Source organism: Camelina sativa, chromosome 14 (genome assembly GCF_030686135.1).
Source record: "Camelina sativa cultivar CO46 ecotype springtype chromosome 14, ASM3068613v1".
NCBI classification, from domain to species: domain Eukaryota; kingdom Viridiplantae; phylum Streptophyta; class Magnoliopsida; order Brassicales; family Brassicaceae; genus Camelina; species Camelina sativa.
The window spans coordinates 11,132,864-11,153,354 of record NC_141893.1 but is presented as its reverse complement, the minus strand read 5'-3'; the positions used below and the strand labels follow the sequence as shown (position 1 = coordinate 11,153,354).

General features: G+C 32.6%; 3 protein-coding genes across 7 annotated transcripts; all 3 read left to right on the top strand.

Moving 5' to 3' along the window:
- The first annotated feature begins 4,266 nt into the window (after positions 1-4,266).
- On the top strand, positions 4,267-6,779 carry LOC104741151 (peptidyl-prolyl cis-trans isomerase CYP23-like). 4 transcript variants are annotated; one of them, XR_015580260.1, is made up of 9 exons: positions 4,267-4,516; positions 4,794-4,907; positions 5,007-5,155; positions 5,298-5,370; positions 5,454-5,561; positions 5,654-5,693; positions 6,007-6,116; positions 6,212-6,280; positions 6,453-6,779. XR_015580260.1 is itself a non-coding variant. In XM_010461941.3 (9 exons), the coding sequence occupies exons 1-8, from the start codon at positions 4,406-4,408 to the stop codon at positions 6,230-6,232; spliced, it is 699 nt and encodes a 232-aa protein (XP_010460243.1). In that variant the 5' UTR covers positions 4,267-4,405; the 3' UTR covers positions 6,233-6,280; positions 6,453-6,779. The 4 variants fall into 4 exon arrangements, 2 of the variants coding, with proteins under 2 accessions (XP_010460243.1, XP_010460242.1); XM_010461941.3 differs by having other exon boundaries at positions 6,034-6,116; XR_015580259.1 differs by lacking the exon at positions 6,453-6,779 and having other exon boundaries at positions 6,212-6,413.
- Positions 6,780-12,265: 5,486 nt separating this feature from the next.
- LOC104741150 (transcription factor PRE6) lies at positions 12,266-13,725 on the top strand. The gene is made up of 2 exons (XM_010461939.3): positions 12,266-12,627; positions 13,273-13,725. Exons 1-2 carry the CDS (start codon positions 12,499-12,501, stop codon positions 13,426-13,428), a joined length of 285 nt encoding a protein of 94 aa, XP_010460241.1. The 5' UTR covers positions 12,266-12,498; the 3' UTR covers positions 13,429-13,725.
- Positions 13,726-18,851: 5,126 nt separating this feature from the next.
- Positions 18,852-20,171, top strand: LOC104741148 (homeobox-leucine zipper protein ATHB-23-like). Of its 2 annotated transcripts, none has more exons than XM_010461937.2 (3): positions 18,852-19,218; positions 19,299-19,669; positions 19,768-20,171. In XM_010461937.2, exons 1-3 carry the CDS (start codon positions 19,116-19,118, stop codon positions 20,056-20,058), a joined length of 765 nt encoding a protein of 254 aa, XP_010460239.2. In that variant the 5' UTR covers positions 18,852-19,115; the 3' UTR covers positions 20,059-20,171. The 2 variants fall into 2 exon arrangements, with proteins under 2 accessions (XP_010460239.2, XP_087341108.1); XM_087484982.1 differs by having other exon boundaries at positions 18,961-19,218; positions 19,744-20,171.
- Positions 20,172-20,491: the final 320 nt, after the last annotated feature.

Genomic DNA, 20,491 nt, shown 5'->3' with positions numbered 1-20,491 from the left:
TAAGGACGAATAAAGTGTAATAATATCATCGGACGGTTGTGATTTTCCCGGTGGTTCTACGACGGAGCCGCCATGTTTTGCGGTAAGAAAAAAGATCCGATATGACAAGTGTCATAACCCCCTCCACAAGCCTGACGACTTCGTCAGTTTAAAACTTTTTTTTTTTTTTTTAACTCTTTACTTTTGACTTTGTCTAAGCACAGGCTGTAATAGGCTATGGGTGAGTGTACGGTATGCCTGATCTGTTTCTATTATGATGCTACAAGGCCCACGTTTGTATGAAACTGTGAGGTACGTTTGGATACAGCGACATGTATGATGTTATTATGTTTATAATGTTATGTATGGACCCTTATTTTTAAATTAACAATTTGTCAATGAGTCATGAAGATTATTATTGTTTTTACACCTAACCACCACTGACCTTTTTTTTGTTATTAACCAAAACATGGATCAATCGTTTGGATTGTTAATAAAAGTACTAAAACACTATTTTCCATGTTGAAATATGTTCTCATAATTTGACTTATACTTATACAATGCAATCATGCTTAGTCTAGACAAAATTAACTATTATAACATGTGAGTGTGTTTTCCTTTTTTTATTCTTCTTCTTTTTTGGTTAAGCAATTATTACATGTGTACATCAACTCAAATTCAACAATTTAAACGTCAGATTTCACAAATTCATATTCAAAAGTATGTTTTATTGTTCACCGTCATTTTTTTTTTACTTTGGCAAGTTGTGTGGCTTAGAAATATTAATCTCGAGTTCATTATATGATCTCATCTCATGTACTCTAATTAAGTAAAGTAATAATTGAGTGATAATTTTACTGAATAGTTTTAGGAACCTGCATTTTTCGTCCGTGTGATATATTATGCCACTTTTGGTAGAGTAACGATCGATGGTCTCATCTGTTTACGGATTTAAATGCTATTAAATTCAGAGCATTTATATTTGGTTTGTCACATAGTATAAGTTTTGTTTTAATTTTCTCCATTTTAATAGAATTTTCAAAGAAAACTGATATATAAACTTACAAAAAATAAAATCTTTAGCAATTTCTTCCCATTTGACACTCCCTTGCTATGAGTTGAAATGAAAATGTTCATATCTTGCTTTTATGATATTAGTTATCATGTTTCTATGAATTTGACTTATATAATCATCGCATTTTTCATATAGGAAATGGGAACAACTATGATATAGACAAACAGTATTTAAAAAGAAAAGAAGAATTTATATTGGACAAGTAAAGAACTTCTTTATAGGTTATCAGTTATCACAAATAAAAAGTTTCGTTCACTTTAAATCGGTGGTTGCAAAAGAAAGAATGGATGACATTTTGCACGTAAACAGAAGTTAACGTTTTCTTACCAAATTAGTAAAATTGCTTATTCGTTTCAACACGCATGGTGGAGTGAAAAAAGCTATAATGACAAATTTAAACAATAATAGTGGTATTAGGAAGCAGGAAAAAGAGAAGATGAATACGAAATTAAGGCAAATTTGTCCAGAAGAAGAAACAGTCAAAAATTTATAAAATGAGACTCTTGGATTTAGTCACATGTCCTGACTCAGCATCTGACTGGATTAGACTCGACGCTTAAGTTGGTGGTGGCCCTACTTCGTCCCTTTTAAGTTTGGAAAAATGCTTGGAAAGATATCATTAACATTCGTTGCCAAAAAATGAAAAGAAAAAAAAACTAGTATGAGGGCTAAATGACAAAACAATTTCAAAGTGATTATATAATTTCATCTTTAGGTTATTTTTATTAAAAAGGAATTGATATCAATAATGTTGATCTAAGTTCGGTTTAGGAGAAAATTTAGGTTTGGAACTTGGACGTGACTTGTGTTAACTAATGCTAAGTTGGGTTATGTAATGCTAGCAGTTAAAATGCAAGATGATTAAATGAAGCATATAATGAAAATTGTGATAATCGGATTCATACTAGAGCTAGGTTAAACAAATAACAAGTGGTACTAGATGCAAGTTCAAATGATTGAATCATGCTTATAGATACACTAATTAATAAACTTCTAAGTCCCAACCATTAATGACTCCCCATCGCTCCAACAATAAACATAGACACAAACACACATATATACATATATCCTATTTTTGTCCCATTCCAATCTTTTCTTCCAACCACTCATAAGTCATATATATATTACTTTGCTTAAATAAATCATTTTTTTTCTTCTGTTTATCATTTACTTATATGATCTATTGAACAATATGTTCTTTTTGCTATTTCGTTGAACAACGTTCATTATCACATTAAAATAAGTAAAAGCATATGTAAAATGGATGTGGTTAATATTGAAAAGAAAGAAGAAAAAGAAAGAGATCAGACGTGTTGTGGTGTGGAGGATTAATATGAGAGATGAGAAGTAAGAGCTTAATCACTTTTCGTCACTAATTGCGGCTCGTCGCACATTACGTTTAAAAGCAAAATGGTATACATATCACACTTGGCTTCTCCCTCTCTCTTTCTCTCTATCGCTCTATCTCTCTAGTTCTTGTTTGAACATTTATATTTCTTTCGTTTTATTATCAATTATAGTTTAAGTGCGGACAAAAAAAAGTTTTTTGATGGGTTTAAGGGTTGTCAATTTTTCTATAATATATATTTTATGTATATTTAAATACTAGATCTGACTAAAGAACATGCATTCGTGGAGCTGTAGCTAAATGCTATTCTCTCTTTGTCAATTAATGAAATAACGCTATTTATTTTTCCATTCGTGCTTCATAGCATTGATTTTTTTTCTTTTCTTTTCCTGAATTTTTTTTTGTTTCTGAATTTATTTACTATCGTCTGAGGGACTTACACACGTTCTTGTGTGAGTTAGTAATTTATATTGTTGGTAATTGTGACAAAAATTAGAATAACCAAATGTTTACACAATATCGATCGGTTATATAAATAACGTCAAGTCTTTTGTTATACGATTAATTTCTTATTCAAGTTGTATGTTTATAATATCAAGATACACATGCACGTCACACGCTGCTATGTGTACATATATGTTCTATCGGATGCTTAGCACAGAAAGTCAGAAACAGCAAATCATTGTTACCACACACTGACACACATAAATACAGACGTACTTATATATATATATATATGTATATATATATATATACAAGATAAGAAGAATGTAAAAAAGCATATAATGTACAGCTCGTATATATGTGCTATTCTAGAAAATCAGAAAACTTGGAGGATTAGGTGGCAACCCAATTGAGGAGAAGAATTGAAAGGGAGTGGGCATCTTTGTAAATCATTTAGACACCCTTCATTTTTCTCACCGTATTATTAATTTATTATTATGTTATTGATTAGTTCTGATTTCGTATTTTAAATTTGTGAAATGACGCATATCAAGTACATACTATATTAGTAACTGATAAATATGTAAACATTAAAAAGGAGTAGACAAAAAAAGAGGCCTGAGTATTATTAGTTGGACGTCGTTTTCATTAACCACGTTTGATCTCTCATTTATACGTAAATGGAAATAATCAAATTCTAAAGAAGAATAATTTGTAAAAATCATGTTATAGAAAGACGTGTTGCAGTTGATGTTGTTTACTCATGTTACTCAAAAGTATATCTTTCCTAGTATGTATAAGGTATCCCTTTATTTATATAGAGTGTTTATAATCCGTGGGCTTGTATGCATCTTAAAATATATTGAAAGGATAAGGTTGAGTCGAATTATATATACACTGTATAGAGAGAAAACAATTTGCATTTCTTTTTGAGCTTTTCGAAATCGATCAGTTTCCGTTGCACCGTGGATATGTCGGGAATCATGTTCTTCGAGGGAGCATTAACTCTAGATGTTGATTGATGTAACTGAAACCTAAAATCAAAAGCATGAATCTGCCCTTAAAACACAAAAAGAAAGTAGAAGACGAACAAATGCTTTTTTGCCCAATTTTTCAACTCATTCAATAATCAAACACCCAAATACCGTTAATATTGAGATGCCTAAAGCAATAACAAAATAAAAATATATATTATATTTTTTTACCGTTCAAGTTTCAACTAGTTTTATCATTCATGGAGAATGCATATCAAATTTCAATAGTTAGTAAAAGTTTATCAAGATTCAAAGTTTAAGACCAAACTATATAAAAAATATATATTCAGATTCTTGGATTTAATTATATAGTAAGACCGTATACAAAACCGAATTTTCATACTAATTATTTTGTATATAAGATTATGGGCCTTACCAAAATGAACGATGGTAAACAATAATGGGCCTAAGTTAAACAAAAATTGAGCCCAATACGATTCCGGTTATCGTCTTCGACGGGTAAAAGAGATTCACGACGAACAGAAAAATTTCTCGGCCGGTGTTGACTTCAACTTCTAAACGCAAATGGGAGACACGAGAATCTTGATCTTGGGTTTGGCTTGTTTAGCTATTGCCTCCGTTGTTAAAGCTCTGTCTCATGAACCAGAACTTGGTTCTGCTCGTGTCGTCTTCCAGGTTCTTCATCCTTCGTCTCCTCTTCTCTGCTACTTTTGAACCCTAGAGCTTCTTCATACCAAACTTGGGGACATGATTGTGATTAAAGATAAAAGCTTTGTATCTTTATGTACTGGATTTAGTAGTGTTCTTCGTTTTGGGGGTTTCTAGACTTCAGGATCAAAATCTTTAATATGAATTCAGTTTTTTTCTTTTGCTTTCTACGCAAAATTTATGTTGGAGGAAGTTGAAATATTCTAAATGGTATGTGGAATGATGGATTGGTAATGGTGTGCAGACTAGTTATGGAGATATTGAATTTGGATTCTATCCCACTGTTGCACCCAAGACAGTGGACCACATCTTCAAGCTTGTTCGTTTAGGAGGCTACAACACTAATCATTTCTTCAGGGTATATGACTTTAAAAGGCTCAAGCTTTGATGTGGTTTTTGCATCTTTGGTTTTTTTGGAAGAAGGGGATGATAAGTGTGAGCGAGTCGTTTTGTGTAGGTTGATAAAGGTTTTGTTGCTCAAGTTGCGGATGTAGCGAGTGGAAGATCAGCCCCGATGAATGAGGAGCAAAGGAAAGAAGCTGAGAAGACAATTTTGGGAGAGTTCAGTGATGTCAAGCATGTCAGAGGTACTCTTTCCATGGGAAGGTATATACTACTTTGGTGTAGCTTGGTTTGTTCCTATATATTTTTTTTTATGATTGTTCCTTTGTTGTTGTGTTCATGTCTTTTTGATGAAGATTATTGCAATGTGATGTTTTGCCTCTTCTTGTTTGTTTTTCCTCCGTAGATATGATGATCCAAACAGTGCACAATCGTCATTCTCGATGCTTCTTGGTGATGCTCCTCATCTTGATCGTCAGGTCAGCTATCTGACTAAGCGCGGTCTATTCTCTTTATCTCATTTTTTTAGATGACTAGTAATAAGATTGGCGGTATTCAACAGTATGAAACATTGAGGAAGCTAGAAGAAGTTCCTAAAGTTACTAAAGGAGATGAAACATTGAGGAAGCTAGAAGAAGTTCCCACTCGTCGTGAGGGGATTTTTGTTATGGTATATCTCCAAGGCCTTTCAGAACTTGTTTGCCTGGTAAATAGTTGGATTTTATTCAACTTAGGTAATTCTTCTACCTTCATCTTTTGCAGCCGACGGAGCGGATCACGATTTTGTCGACATACTATTACGGTAAATGTAGTCAAATCCCATCAACTTGTTTGTTAGCTAAAATATTTCTGATAACTTCTTCTCCTGACGTTTAATGCTGACATGGGACACTTCAATTATGGTTAACTACAGTCCATAAAGAGATGTGACTCTAGCCTGAATTGCTTTAAATCAGGTCATTCATTTGTCCTAGGTGATTAGACTGAGGATCTAGCCTTTTTTGAACAATTGGTTGTGTTTTTTTGGATCATAATAAAACTAGTTCTGACTATTATGAATCTGTGTTAGTACTCTTAATCAGAGAATCAGAGATCTCTTTACATGGAATTCACAGGTTAAATTCGTCTAATCTTTTTGTTAGACACTAAAATGGAGAACTGTGAAGAAGAGAGATCAGTCCTGAAAAGAAGGCTTCAAGCATCTTTTGTCGAGGTCGAAAGACAGGTGATTGAAAATGTCTATAGATCATGTTTTGGTGATAAGGCTCCACAATTTTTGTATGAAAATCATAATAGTTATGGTCCCTTGTGTTTTAACAGAGAATGAAGTGCTTCCCGTGAATCCATTAACTGTTCAACAAAAGCCTAAAACATCAGGGGAACACAAAGGTAAATGTGTGTCTAGTAAAAAACTCAGAATGCTAGACAGATCCATTTGTTTTGATTGTTTTTATCAGTTAGAGAGATTGTAGTTGACAGTGTAAACAGTTTTGAGACATTGAGTCATGGTTTGTTTCCTTCATGGTCTGCAAAATCTGATATCACCGGGACAAAATCCCAGGTTCTGAGCACCAAATAGTCAAATTCTGATCTAGTGAAATAAGCTCGGAGGAAATAGCAACAACACATGTGCTATGCTTTTGTTGCTCTTCTTCTCTCTCCAAAAAAACAAAGGCATGTCTCTCACACAATTAGTCTTTTTCACTTTCGTTGACTTTTGTCTCTACCTTCATCCTCACTTTTGTCCCTTTCCTCTTAGTTTTACATTTTTATTTTGTTTTTGAGTCTAAAAACCCAAACATTACTATCTCTTCTGCATTAAAGGAGATGTGGCTTGTTGTGTCTGTTGTTTAGGGTTTATAAAGGACTCAAAAAAAAAATTAGACCTCATGTTTTTAGTTAGAACCTATGGGTTTGTGTTTGGGAATTGTAGTGGTGTGACAACTTTAGGTGACCCACACAGTACTTGTTTAGCCCATTGGTTGCAACTTAGTTTTTCGTATCCGGCGTTTATACGATTCACGTGTCTATAACATCTATTAGTTAAATAAAAACCTGACACGTGATTTGATTCACATATACATATCCACTTTGAATCAGAATCACATCGAAGTTGATTTAGCAATTGCTGTGTCGAGTTCTACGAATGTACTTGGTTTTTGTTCACATGATCAGAGAAATTTTAGGTGAAGAACATATTGTAGTAAGTTTATTACAGTTTAACAATATTTCTCACAAAAAAAAAAGTGAGGCCAAAACTAGCTTGTAGTATTGATTATCGTCTAATCAACTCAACTAAAATTGAAAAATGATGGCGGTACTAAACACACTGTTTAAACTAGAACCAATTAAGATAAAATACTCCATACTGTTGTAACTCGTCAATTTCATATAATTGTTTAAGTTTGATGACAATCCGAAAATTTTAACTTACATGGTTTGTTGTAAAGTTTGAGGACATTTCTAATAATAAAGTCTAACATTTTGATGTGTTTTAATGAAAATTAGTTTTTTTTAATAAAAAAGATGAATAATTTAGTGTAAAATTTCATGAAGTTTTGTCTATTATGTCCAAAGATATTATCTTTATTGTTTCTTACTTACATTATTATTTGTGTTGGGATTAAATGGATTTTCTTAGAAAGGCACATTGCAAGTCAAAGTCACAAGATTATTATCACTCGCTTGTTTTGTTCAGTGACTTCAAATTTGTATATATCGTCTTTGTTTCCAAGTGTATGAAATAACTACAAATTTTCTCTATTTATTTTTGTTTTCTAACGTATTGTGTAATAGTACTTGCCAAATAGTTATGGCTGAGTACAAATTGAATACATTTGTTATACCTCCAGATAATATCTGGTCCGGATTTATAAATATATGGATAGTTGATAAATTCCAATAATTAAATATTGCAATGCAATGTGTAGACATCAATATATCGAGAAATTTTTGACAGAAATTGGATTTTGTGTGAGAGGACAACAGTGGCAGAACATCACATGAGGCTTCATATATACAGCCCTACATTTACTATTTCATTTTTGTTTTCATAAAATTTGTAAATGCTTAGCCTTGTGGGTTTCGGACAAATGTTCATGTTTGGAGCCGTCGTCAGATAAATTTGTAAACATGTTAATATTTGCACCGATCATCAAATGTTGAAATTTGGTATGAGTGTATCTGTTTTGGGTCAGAATCAAATGTACTCTCTCACTATCTGCATCACATTTATCAAAGTAATATATAATATTGACCAATTACAGCTTTATTCTTCCTTTTAACCAATTTTTTTTCCAACTCATAAGTTTGCTTACCTGTATTTAGTATCATAGAATCATATGACAGTTTAAGAAAATGTTGTTAATGTACAGCTTAATTAAATCAGTTTGATAATGTGAAAACTTATACAATACTAACTTGTTTCTGTAGCTATAGTAGAAAACTTCAAGTTCCAGATTCATATATCTTTCTCAATCAAAGAGGAGATCATGCCATTTAATACGGTTAAGTCTTTTTCAAACGTAGCGATTCTCAAAGATATCGAAAATATCAAAATATTCTGTCATACATTTTGAAAATTTGTATATTATTGTAATGTTATTAGTTAGGAATTTAGGTTGATTAGTTTGTAACCATTGTTTTTGATTATGAGAGTGGATATAGTTCTTTCAAATACAGTCTTCTCATCATTCTATCAGCAATATATTTATTGTATTTAAAGTCGGACTCGACATGCCGACAAATTGAAAAATACATATTAAACCTCTTGAACTAATTGTGTGTTTAGTATAATATGATTTTATGGATCTAAAAAATGTAACTTTGTTTTATATATATGTGGTTGGTGTAGAGTCAAGTTCATGCGAAATCAATAATATCAATTATTGTTATAGATTTCGTTTTAACCTAATCATACTAACAAGTAGAACGCAAATCGGATTCGATCTCAGGAATCCTGATCCTACCTACATCCAAACTAGTAATATGTAGGCCAGGAAGGTGCCACAACACACACGTAATCGTACAAATATAAACGAGTTTATTACTAATATTTAAACAAAGTTAAGAAGATTCTCTGTGTAATCCGTTCTCCAAGAAAGTTGTTTAGTAATAATAATCTAAAAATCTTTGGAACATCGTCTTTACACTGTTCCACTAGTAATTGAATATATGAACATATGCTTTCATCAGTGTATAAGTATTAAATAATGAGTTATGATTATAATTTTTTTTTTCTTTTGTAAATTGAAGAAAAAAAAACAGAGATTGCGAGACAACACATGCCATGTTTTAAAATCTCGGGGATGGGTTGGTTTTATCGTTATATGTCTTTGACCGTCAACAATGTTTGGCTCCTCGATGATTTTTTTAACCTTTTAACCCATACCATGAAATGTCCGCAACTACTATTTACTTGTGACGTGATAAGCATCTTCTCATTAAAATCTTGATATTGGTCGGTCTAGGGTTTGCTACAAACAGATAACAAGTTTTTTTTTTTCAAACTACACTTGTTTTATACACTTGTTTTATTAACATATAAAACAAGTGTACTATATATAGCTGAGTACTAGCTAGCTAGTAGTTGTCAGTTCATTTAACTTTACAAATTGATAATTTATTCGAGGGATATTCTTTATGAAATTTTAGTGAGTAGAAAAATTACCAAAAGTTGTGGGGGATTCTTAACGAAAATTTTGTGGGTTTTAATGATGTAATTAAAGTCAGAGAAAACGGCATAAAATTAAGAGATGGGGTTCCTAATTAATAGGAAAGCTACTGATCTCGGACTGCGTGTAAGGGTAGGTCTCATTAAAAGCATATGCATCATGCATGTTGTATTCACTCCGCCGGAATTAACCGCATTATTCTCTCAGCTTCCTATTCCAAATTCAACCCTCAAGTCTCGTTTGAATTCTGACTTGGACGAATCAAATAGTCTATAAACTATATCCACTTTCTATACTACTAGTATTTTTGTTTTGTTTTTGCTTTAAATGTGTGTTCCTCAATCTATTTTCATGTAACATGTGTATATCAAAAGTATATCCGAATCTGAACTAAAGTTAGTCGCTTCCAATTGGATGATTCGTTTCATAGGTAATCCAAGATGTTGATTTAGTTTTTTGGTACAAGTAATCTGTAGATTTGGGGTTATTTTCAAACAAAACATGCACATACTGATCATTTCAAACTTAATTCCAAACCATGCGAAATCAAATTTAGTCAATACAAGTCTAATTAAACGACACATACACATTTTCATTATTTAGCTACAAAATCACGGTCTCGTTGATAACGAAAAAAAAGAAAGAAGAAAGGAGATTAGTAGATCAGAACCGAATTAATGCAAACATATCTACCACATAATAAAGGAAAAATCAACGAACTGGAATCCAATGGACAATCAAATACCTATCTCTGCATCTACCACATGATACTCAAAATTAGATTTTTATGGAAGGTATTTCTTTTTATATAATCGGGTAATATCCAAAACATGATCCGTAATTTTGCTTCAACATTTGTTGGTAGTTTCTCATACCGTATGTCCTACACTCTTTTGATGATATAGACCACTACCAGTAAAGAAAACTAAGAAATTATGCCGTAATCTTTTCACTCTTGTATATTTATAAACAGTAATCATATATACATATATTTCTTTCAAACATTCGGATGTTATCAAACATAAATATGTGAACTAGTACATATAAACATACAAGTTCCAAAACCATTGAATTTCTAAAAACCCAATGTAAGAGTTTGAAATGATAAAACAAAGGTAAAAGTGGTGAAAAAAGAGGAGAAGAACTAATATAAGAGGGAAGTGATTAAAAAAAGGGACAAAGAAGTAATACATATAACGTGGGGATGCAATGGTGAGACTGACAGAGAGAGAAGGCAAAGAGGGACAGTTTAGTTTGGCGATAAACACACATTTTGCCATTTTAAACCCCACTTGATCCCTCTTCTCGTTTCCATGGCCCTCCCCTCCTTTTCTACGTCCCTTTCCCCTTCTTATTTTAATTCTTTGTTTTTCTTCTTTGTTTTTTCTACTTGGATACGTATAGCCAAAAATGTTGCAATGAGTTAATTCTACTCGGCCCGATTTTGGAAAGCTCTGTAGCATCGTGGACTGACTTTGATTTGGTTTTGATTTTTTCAGAGTGCGGATCGATCCATGGTTTAACATTTTTGGATTTCACATTTAATTAGGGTTTAGCCAACACCGAACCGAATAACTTATTAAATTGGTCGTGTTTTCTAATTTCTATTATGTTTTTATTGGTCCCATTCCCATACCAAATCAATCTTTTAGATAGGTATTTAACAATTTTTCTATCTAATAATTTATCTTATATATTATTAGATAGAAATTTTAATTTGTCAAATAGTTTATTGTAGACAAACAATAGAACTAGTCGCCTGAAATAGAGTTTACATTTAACTCCGTCAACTCATCTTATCAATATTATGATTAGTCATGTGTTCAACATTAAGAAAAAGTTCTTGAGAAGTGATTGTATCCCAACGGTACTTCCTTCTCGCATATGAATGTGAAAGATGTTGAGTGTAAGTCTCTCTGCTATCACGGTGGTACTTAGTCTCTTCAAATAAAAACTTTTCCATACGAGTAGGGGCAAGCGGTGTATACTAACCTGTAGGTCCAAACCAGAGGTGAGATTTTTCCTGGATATAGGGCCGCTTTGCGGTGGGGTTAGTCACTATAAAAAGTTTACCCTAACAGTTTTTTAACCACATGATGGTGGGCCAATAGTTTCCATCTGGTTGGAAGAGTTGCCATATTGGTCGAGACTAAGAATCAATTATCTCCAGATACGTAATTGCTACTCATAGTATCTATGTGGCCACATGAATATGCTTACGATCCATTTGACTACCTGGAAAGAGGTTATATTTGTGAGTTGCACCTTTCTCAGAGATTAGTCTCGGGCCCCTGCATAGACTTAGGAATTTATCCTGAGTTATAAAAAAAAACATTAAGAAAAAGGCTACGAAACATCTAGCCTTGAAAAGAAAAAAGAAAAAAATGTAGCCTTGAATTTCCAATAAAGGTTGTTAAATTGAAGTGGATACTACGCCATGTGAATAGTTCGATAGAAAGAAGGTTAAGTGGAACAGGAATAAGAGAAAGAAAAAAAAGATAGAAAAAAACTCGACGTGGTACTGAGTTTTACACATGTAACGATCAAGACGTTGGTCTCGTGAGAAAGTAAGTTTAGAAGCTTACTCAAAATAAACAGTATCTTTTTGTACTAAGCGATAATAAAAAGAAACTGAGAACAAATAATATTAAAGAGTTGAAAGCTAAGGACGCTCTTATTAAAGAAACATAACCCACACCCTCCCTCCATGCACTTGTCTCTTCTCCTTATTCTTCTTCTTCACCTTCTCTCTCTCTCTTCATAAATTTGCATTATAAAACCACATCCACTTTGCTCCTCCCTCTTCAACACCATCTTCTCCACTCTCATTCTCTCTCTCTCTGACACATTTAACTACTTATCCTTCTTGCATTCTTCTCTCTCTCTCTCTATCTACACACAAATTAACAAACTTATAATACATTAAGTAAGAAGATGTCGAGCAGAAGATCATCACGTTCAAGACAGTCAGGAAGCTCAAGAATCTCTGACGATCAGATTTCCGATCTTGTTTCTAAGCTCCAACACCTCATCCCTGAACTCCACCGCCGCCGTTCTGACAAGGTATATATCTACACTTCAGAAACATTTTTTTTTTAAATATAATTTTTATCTTTCTTGCATTTATACATACTCATTTTGTATACATATAACTACGCCTGCACATGGACTTAGAAAGGTCAAATGAATTGGAACCATATAGTATATAATAACTAATTAATATGCATGGTGAAATCCAACGGCGTGTATTGTAGAGACATGTGGCCTACAATTAAGTATTCGTAGATAAAGTAACATTAATTCACAGCCTCATTTATGCATATATCTTGTTTGTTCTCTGAATGTTTTTTTGCAATTAAATTCACAAGTTGGTGGTGTGGGACTCAGTTTGTTCCCTTCCTACTTCCACGTACCTTAACTCCATGTCTCCTCCTTACTCTTCGCTACCTATATACTCACCACAATTCTATATATAGCTGAGATATAGGATTAATAAATAGTGGCCGTTTATACCGTTGTGCACATTGAAGTGGTAATCATGAGAAAAAAAATGTTTCTGTTAAAGCTTGACGATATATATGGAATTGGTACAAAGAAGGATATAAAGCAGTAGCACATGTGGTCACGTACTCTTGTAAGGATCTAAATGATCGTCATATTTGTACTTTTTGACTAATGATAAAATGTTTAAATTAAATAAATGGACAGGTGTCAGCGTCTAAGGTACTTCAAGAGACTTGCAACTACATCAGGAACTTACACAGAGAGGTCGATGACCTCAGCGACCGTTTGTCGGAACTCTTGGCCTCGACGGACGACAACAGCGCCGAAGCAGCCATCATTAGGAGCTTGCTTAATTATTAAATCCTCGTATGCCATTAATTAATCTGAGAGCTATTAATCAATCATCCATTCCCGGCCACCAAATTTATTTTATTATGGGTATCTGTTTACTTCTACTTCATATATTATGAGATATAGCTAGGGTTTCGGGTCATTGTTAGGCCAACTCATATATTATATAATATATATGGTTATATGTATGTATGTATGCATCTTAATTGTATGTGAGGGTCCAGACCTAGGCTGTATAGTAGCCTCGTATCATGAGATCCTCTAATATTTATGATTAATGACACAATCCATTTCCTTTTTCTTTTACTAATGTTGTTATACTGTTATATGTTGCTATAATTAAACATGCTGAGAAGGTTATCGGAGTAATGCCCTGAAGTTTCTTGGTTAATGAAATTAAGAATAGTATACGTGTATGCAAATAAATGAGTTCTGCTTTGAAGTATCTACAATTTAAAAACGTGGAGACGTTGTGATTGAATTTAAATTGTTTAAAATATGATAGAAACAGACGAAGACCTCGATGTTTTCGAGGTCGTTTAGTTTGGATTATCTGTTTTTAAATATTATCTATGGTGTATGGTATGGTCGTGCCACTTTATTTAAATCCTCTTGCATGTGATCATTAATTAATGCGTGATCTTCGTCGTGTATTATTTACACGTATTGAGTCGATAATGACAGTAATTAATAGCGTGGTGTAATAGAGAAATTATGATTTAAACGGTAAAATAAATTAAATGAATTTCATATATATCTCGTGCAAATACGAAAAGCAGTTTATCAATTTCATATGAAGGTCATATAGTTTTATCTGAACAGACAGAAATTATTGCGCCTTAAAGGTCACATACTTTTTTTTTGCGTGGTCACGATTGTTGGTTTTATTTATGAGCACAAAGGACTATATGTTGGTTTGCATATTTCTTCTAAGAAGAATTCATACATGATGAAATAATTACTATATGACTTGGAGACATGTGATAATGTGATACACGTTCAGGAGATGGTAACACGTTTTTAATGATAATCTCTCAATTTATTATTTGTTATAACATATTATAAGAAATATACATATTTTGTATTTTTCCGAGAAATCTAATAGTTTGAGTTATCACTAATTCTTCAACAATGAAGAAACCCATCTTAATTTAAACATGGAGGGAAAAAAAAATGACTCCGGTACACCAACCAACCTTTATACAATCGACCCTAAATGATTGACTAAATGAGCCTTGGCCCAATTATGTTAACAAAAGAGCCTTGACTTCCTTTCCTTTTTGCTGTTGTTGCAATGTTAATTTTTGTTTGTTCTCTCAAACATATATGGGTGTACTACAATCCAAGAAGATATCATAATATACATTAAGAAGGAAGACGCGTGTAGAGTGATTTTTTTTCTTGTGAAGGCAATTTAAAAACGATTAAAAATACTTAGGAAATTAACATTTTTCAAACAATATATGAGATCTATCATTAAAAGTCGAGAGAAGTCATGCGAGTGAGATTCACACTCGGCGATTTCTCTCTCAAAATTTTTTTTTTTCTGATCACAATTTCTTGCTCCGTCGGAGGGGTTCTCCGTTGATTCCGGCAACGATGAGGATCCAATGGTTCATGGTGCTTCATCCATAAACCGCTACATCAACCAGGCAACATTTCAGATCAAAATCAAGGGAGAAGTGGAGAGGAGAAGCTTCTGCGATACACTGTCGGTGAGAGCTCCACCACCGGGTGTAGCGACGCAAAACAGAAGAAGGAGATCCACGGTGAGGAATGAATGAGGATGGTGGTTAGATCTGAAGACTGGAGATTCTGGAGGTTTCACTGTGCCGTTGTTCGATGGGGGAGGTCGTTTGCGGCAAGGCGGAGCTAAGCCACCGTTGAAGGTTTCCAGATCTACTCTCTACCGCTATTCCCACTTCACGACAAAGCTTGGATCTCCTCGACAAAGACAAGCTCGTTTATCTTCTTCCTCCTCAACTACGGCTCTACGGTGGCGGGATGGCAACGGATCTTGGATCACCATCTCCGTTCGACTTGCGGCGTCCAGGCACACTGGAGGTCTTGTTCCGGTGTGTATTCTCAACCTGTGGACGGCGGCTCTGAATGTGTTCTTCATTCAGAAATTAGGATTTTCTGTAACCGGTTAAAGAAACTGGGTCGGTTTTGTTTTTGTGGTTTTGTCTGGTTTGTTGTAATCGGTTTGGGCCCTAAGGGGATTGTAATAGGTCTAAATCCGGAAATAGCCCATTGGGCAATTATTTATATATTTCCAACTTTTTATGCAACTTTTAGATTAAATTTATATTTTATATTATGCAGACTTGTTTATGATTGGTTAAACTTTTTAAAAGTAATTATTTTTTAATATGCGTGTTTTTACTAAAACATCATATATTTTGAAACGGAGGAAATATACGAGAATGAGATATCAAAAAGTAAGAAAAAAAAAGAAAAAAACTAGAGAGGAGTAGAAGTAGATAAGCCGACACTGAGTTTTGTGATTCCAAAAGTTAAGGGGAAGTCGACTTCAGAACCACATACCGCAGATTCCTTTCCTAGTGGCTACACACGTTTGATTACACATTACTACACTTGCCACAATAGTAAGCTTGAGCCTATTTATGACGCTCATGCATATCTTTCATGTTTCCATATGATATGATGTAAGTTCCGATTGTCTTTTTTTTGTTTCGTTTAGGTTTCCATTTATTTTTCTTTTGTGTCATGATGATCTATACTATTAATGCAGGAGTATTCACTAGATTCAAATTGGACCATAACTTTGTTTTGGTACGTTTTTCATTAAAAATAATTAAAGAATCACTTAATTTAATTAAATTAACCTATAGTTCGATTTATCTAAATGACTATTATACTCCTTGCTCGACCACTTAATTACAACCGAGTCGGGACGCGGATCCTCTTTAACCCGGAAATAGAAGAAATAAAACTCGCGGTATGTTTGTACTCCAGGTTTAGAATATTCGGATCTTGTATGTTGTTTGGTTCAAGAATAATTATTCCTATCGCCAAACAGAGGTATAATCCCTATAAAATAAGGAAACTGGTATCCGAGTAATTAATGGCTTCAGTAATATCAAATATTAACTACTACCATACTTAATCCCTATAATTATTACGAATATTAATAATAATGAGAAATCTTTAATACTTATGGATTGTGACTTTGTTGCTTCCAAAATAATCAATAGATTAAATACGAAATTATATATATATGTAAACTTATTTGATTTGCTTTTATATTGTGAGATATTTACGGAAACAACAAATAAACTTAATACAATTAAATAAAAACAAATCATCATTTAGTTTAGATTTTTCAATATTTCCTTAACGAAATTATAGTAATTAATTATGATTAGTATAGATGGAAAAAATGAAAAACGCAGAAATTATATATATGTAAAGTTGTAAACTAATTTACAGAAAAATGTGTATTGTAAATCCCACATCGACTAAATATTTTGGAATATGGTTCATAATCATTATAAATATATGACTAATATGTTTTGAGTACAAATGAGCAGGAAAATTGATTTATCAGGTATCCAAATTTAACAGTTTAATTTGGTTCTATATTTGAGCGTATTTAAACTTTTAAAAAGTAAACATATTATAATATATTTACATTTTTAAAAAAAGTTTAAGAGATTATAAATATTTTTTTTAATAGAATGTTTAAATTATTATAAATATTTGAACTCCGTCGAAAGTTTAAAATATTGTAATATATTTAAGTCTATAAAATATTTAAGTAATATTAATATTTTTACTCTTAAAAATTTTAAAATATAAAAAAGTTTGAGTTAAACCCGTTAAAACATGTATTTTTATCAAACTATAAATTAAATTGGTTTTTTACAATTTTGCTGAGATTTGATATATCAAATATTAACTTCTAAATGATAACCTAAATATACCTAACTCACTATAAATACAATGGTTTCCTAACTATTGAAATATCTCACACTAAAATTTAACAAGCAACTTCTCCTCTTTTGACGACAAACCAAAATAAAAAAAAACTCATCCTCTTACAAAAATACTATCCGATATTGCGGTGTGTTTGTTTCCGTGAAAAGCTACATTTTACAAACTACTTACTCTATTACGATTTTCAATTTACTGTATAAACCTAAATATACAAATAAACACTATATAAACAACGAAAATAAGTCAAAATAAAAAACTATATTATAAAAATACAAATTACAAAAAAAAAGTAACTAACAAAATATATAATCCTGTGCTGTAACACGGGGTATCACCTAGTTAGAAGATTATAACATAAAAATACAAACCTAAACGTAAAGAAACAACCCGATCCTCAAAGAGACATGTCCATATCTATATAGTATATACATATAAATGTGTTTGATTGTATACCGTTAGATTTCATCATCTATCTGTAAGTATTCTTAGAGAACATATTAAAAATTGCACTTTTTCAAATCTCATGGAACATAAAAATATTCATACAAGAAACAGTACTGTTATATGTGTGCTTTTAGTAACTCGAGGTAATTCATAAACATTTAAACACAATTTGTAAAACTTTTAGAATAGAAAAAATAATTTGATAGGGGCGACTAATATGTACAGTAGTTGTTAAAGTATTTTATCATAAGTCCGACCAAAATGTCTAAGAAAGTTGATAATTCGAATCTTAGAAAAAAAATGAAAAAAGAAGAGACCAGCCTCGCCTTTAAAAGTGGGCTTTGTGTCAAAACACAATCTGTAGTGATGAAGAAATCTTGTTCCCGGAAAGTATGTTTACCTACCACAGAGAAAAAAACCTCATGTTCTGTAAAAAGGCTTTGTAAAAGAAGATGTCTAATCATATCATAGACTAGTGAGAATTACCATGTAGGGCCTTAAGAGTTTGCTTTCATGTCATAGAGACATAGACTAGTAGTATCCATGTAGGGCTAGCTACGAATTTGCTTTGCATATACTCTCTACTTTGACGACCAAAATCACAAGTTTTAGTTCAAGACAGAAATAATATTCTAATAACTTGTGGCATTGTTGTGCAAGCATCCAAATTTAAATCGATATAATGTATGTTGTTGAAAGAAAAATCTATTTAACTCTAATATTATGGTGAAAATATTAGTATTTTGATGTCTTATATTTTTAAATCCAATTCTTTTTGGATAGAAATTGGTAAGGGTATTTATAAAAATCAAAAGTTTATCTTATATAATTTACTCAAAGTACCTTATCAAAATATCACATAACCAAATCAATGTATAATCTATTTTGTTGTAAAGAACCATAATAAACAATCTAAACAATTTTGCACAAAAAAATCCATCTCTAATCTACAATACCCCTAATCTAACAGGTTGGATACATACAATGCACAAGCCCATATCCACCCTCTCCAATACCTATATGGCTATATACTCAGACAACGTGAACGTAGTATAATCATCTCTCTCTCTCTGTCTCTTATCGGCTTTGAGTCTTGTCTCCTATTTTATATACTCATATAATAAAGAAAAGAAAAGAAAAGGAAAACAAATTTCTAGCCTAGCCTAGCTAGTATTTAGCCTATAAGTGGTGTATAGTCTAACCCGATTCATTTCACCACCATCCTTCGTCTTCTTTGTTTAATTTTCTTTCTCTAAGGTGGTGGAGAAATAACAAAACAACCAACAAGAGACATGTCTTGTAATAATAGCTTAGCTTTCTTCCCTGCAAATTTCAGTCTCCAAAACCATCAACAACAAGAAGAAGATCATCCCCAACTCCTTCAAGACTTCAACGGTACATACACCGCATAACACCTTTTCTTAAACTTTTTCAAATCCTCTGTTTTTGCTTCTCACGATCTGCTCTGTTTTCAGGATTTCTAGGTAAGAGATCTCCAATGAACAACGTACAAGGGTTTTGCAATTTAGAGATGAACGGAGAGGAAGAGTACTCAGACGATGGATCTAAGATGGGAAAGAAGAAGAGGAGACTGAACATGGAGCAATTGAAGACGCTAGAGAAGAACTTCGAGATTGGTAACAAACTCGAGTCAGATCGAAAAATAGAGCTGGCTCGTGCCTTGGGATTACAACCTAGACAAATCGCTATTTGGTTCCAAAACAGAAGAGCTCGATCCAAGACAAAACAGCTCGAGAAAGACTACGACATACTTAAGCGTCAATTCGAGAGTCTTAGAGATGAGAACGAAGTTCTTCAATCTCAAAACCAAAAGCTTCAAGCTCAGGTATACAAGAAAATTCATATTTCATAACACAACAAAAGATTCAAGCTCAGCTCTGTTTCTTAGTTCTTTCTTAGATGGGTTTCTATTAAATTATGCAGGTAATGGCATTGAAAAGCAGAGAACCAATAGAATCAATCAATCTGAACAAAGAAACAGAAGGTTCTTGTAGTGACAGAAGTGAGAACATTTCTGGTGACATCAGACCACTAGAGATCGACAGTCAATTCGCTCTAGGCCATCCACCGACAGCTACAACGATGCAGTTCTTTCAGAATTTATCTTCAGAACAGAGAATGGTGAAAGAAGAGAACAGTATCAGTAACATGTTCTGTGGAATTGATGACCAGTCTGGGTTTTGGCCATGGCTTGAGCAGCAACATTACAACTGAATTGTGGTTCGATTATTATTTTTTGTATCAAATTAAATTTTAACATTCTCGTTTTTTTTTAAGTGATCAGATGATCCCATTCATGTTTCAAGAATCTATGATTAGTCTAGCTATATGCATAAGCAAAAGATCAGACTAGCTTTTTTTTGGTAATATGATGTAAAATAATATGCGGAATATTCATCATATAATATAATAATTAATCAATCATATGTAGGACCGATGATTAGACAATAAAAAAAAAGCCTGAACCATGTGGTTGTATATATTGTACAACTCATATACAGAAACGCTAAGAAATTAAAAAAAAAAAATTAAAATCCACCAGAAAAGACTTTTCCGTGAAACAAATTATGCTTATGTCATAAATCGCTCTGTCGGGTGAAAAAATATAAAACACTACAACAAAATGAAGGAGAATATTATTCTTAAA

Coding starts and splice junctions, on each gene's coding strand:
- LOC104741150 (XM_010461939.3), top strand. CDS start 12,499: ATGTCGAGCAGAAGATCATCACGTTCAAGACAGTCAGGAAGCTCAAGA. Junction 12,628..13,272: donor ACCGCCGCCGTTCTGACAAG/GTATATATCTAC, acceptor ATAAATGGACAG/GTGTCAGCGTCTAAGGTACT.
- LOC104741151 (XM_010461941.3), top strand. CDS start 4,406: ATGGGAGACACGAGAATCTTGATCTTGGGTTTGGCTTGTTTAGCTATT. Junction 4,517..4,793: donor CTGCTCGTGTCGTCTTCCAG/GTTCTTCATCCT, acceptor AATGGTGTGCAG/ACTAGTTATGGAGATATTGA. Junction 6,117..6,211: donor TTGTCGAGGTCGAAAGACAG/GTGATTGAAAAT, acceptor GTGTTTTAACAG/AGAATGAAGTGCTTCCCGTG.
- LOC104741148 (XM_010461937.2), top strand. CDS start 19,116: ATGTCTTGTAATAATAGCTTAGCTTTCTTCCCTGCAAATTTCAGTCTC. Junction 19,219..19,298: donor ACTCCTTCAAGACTTCAACG/GTACATACACCG, acceptor CTCTGTTTTCAG/GATTTCTAGGTAAGAGATCT. Junction 19,670..19,767: donor ACCAAAAGCTTCAAGCTCAG/GTATACAAGAAA, acceptor TAAATTATGCAG/GTAATGGCATTGAAAAGCAG.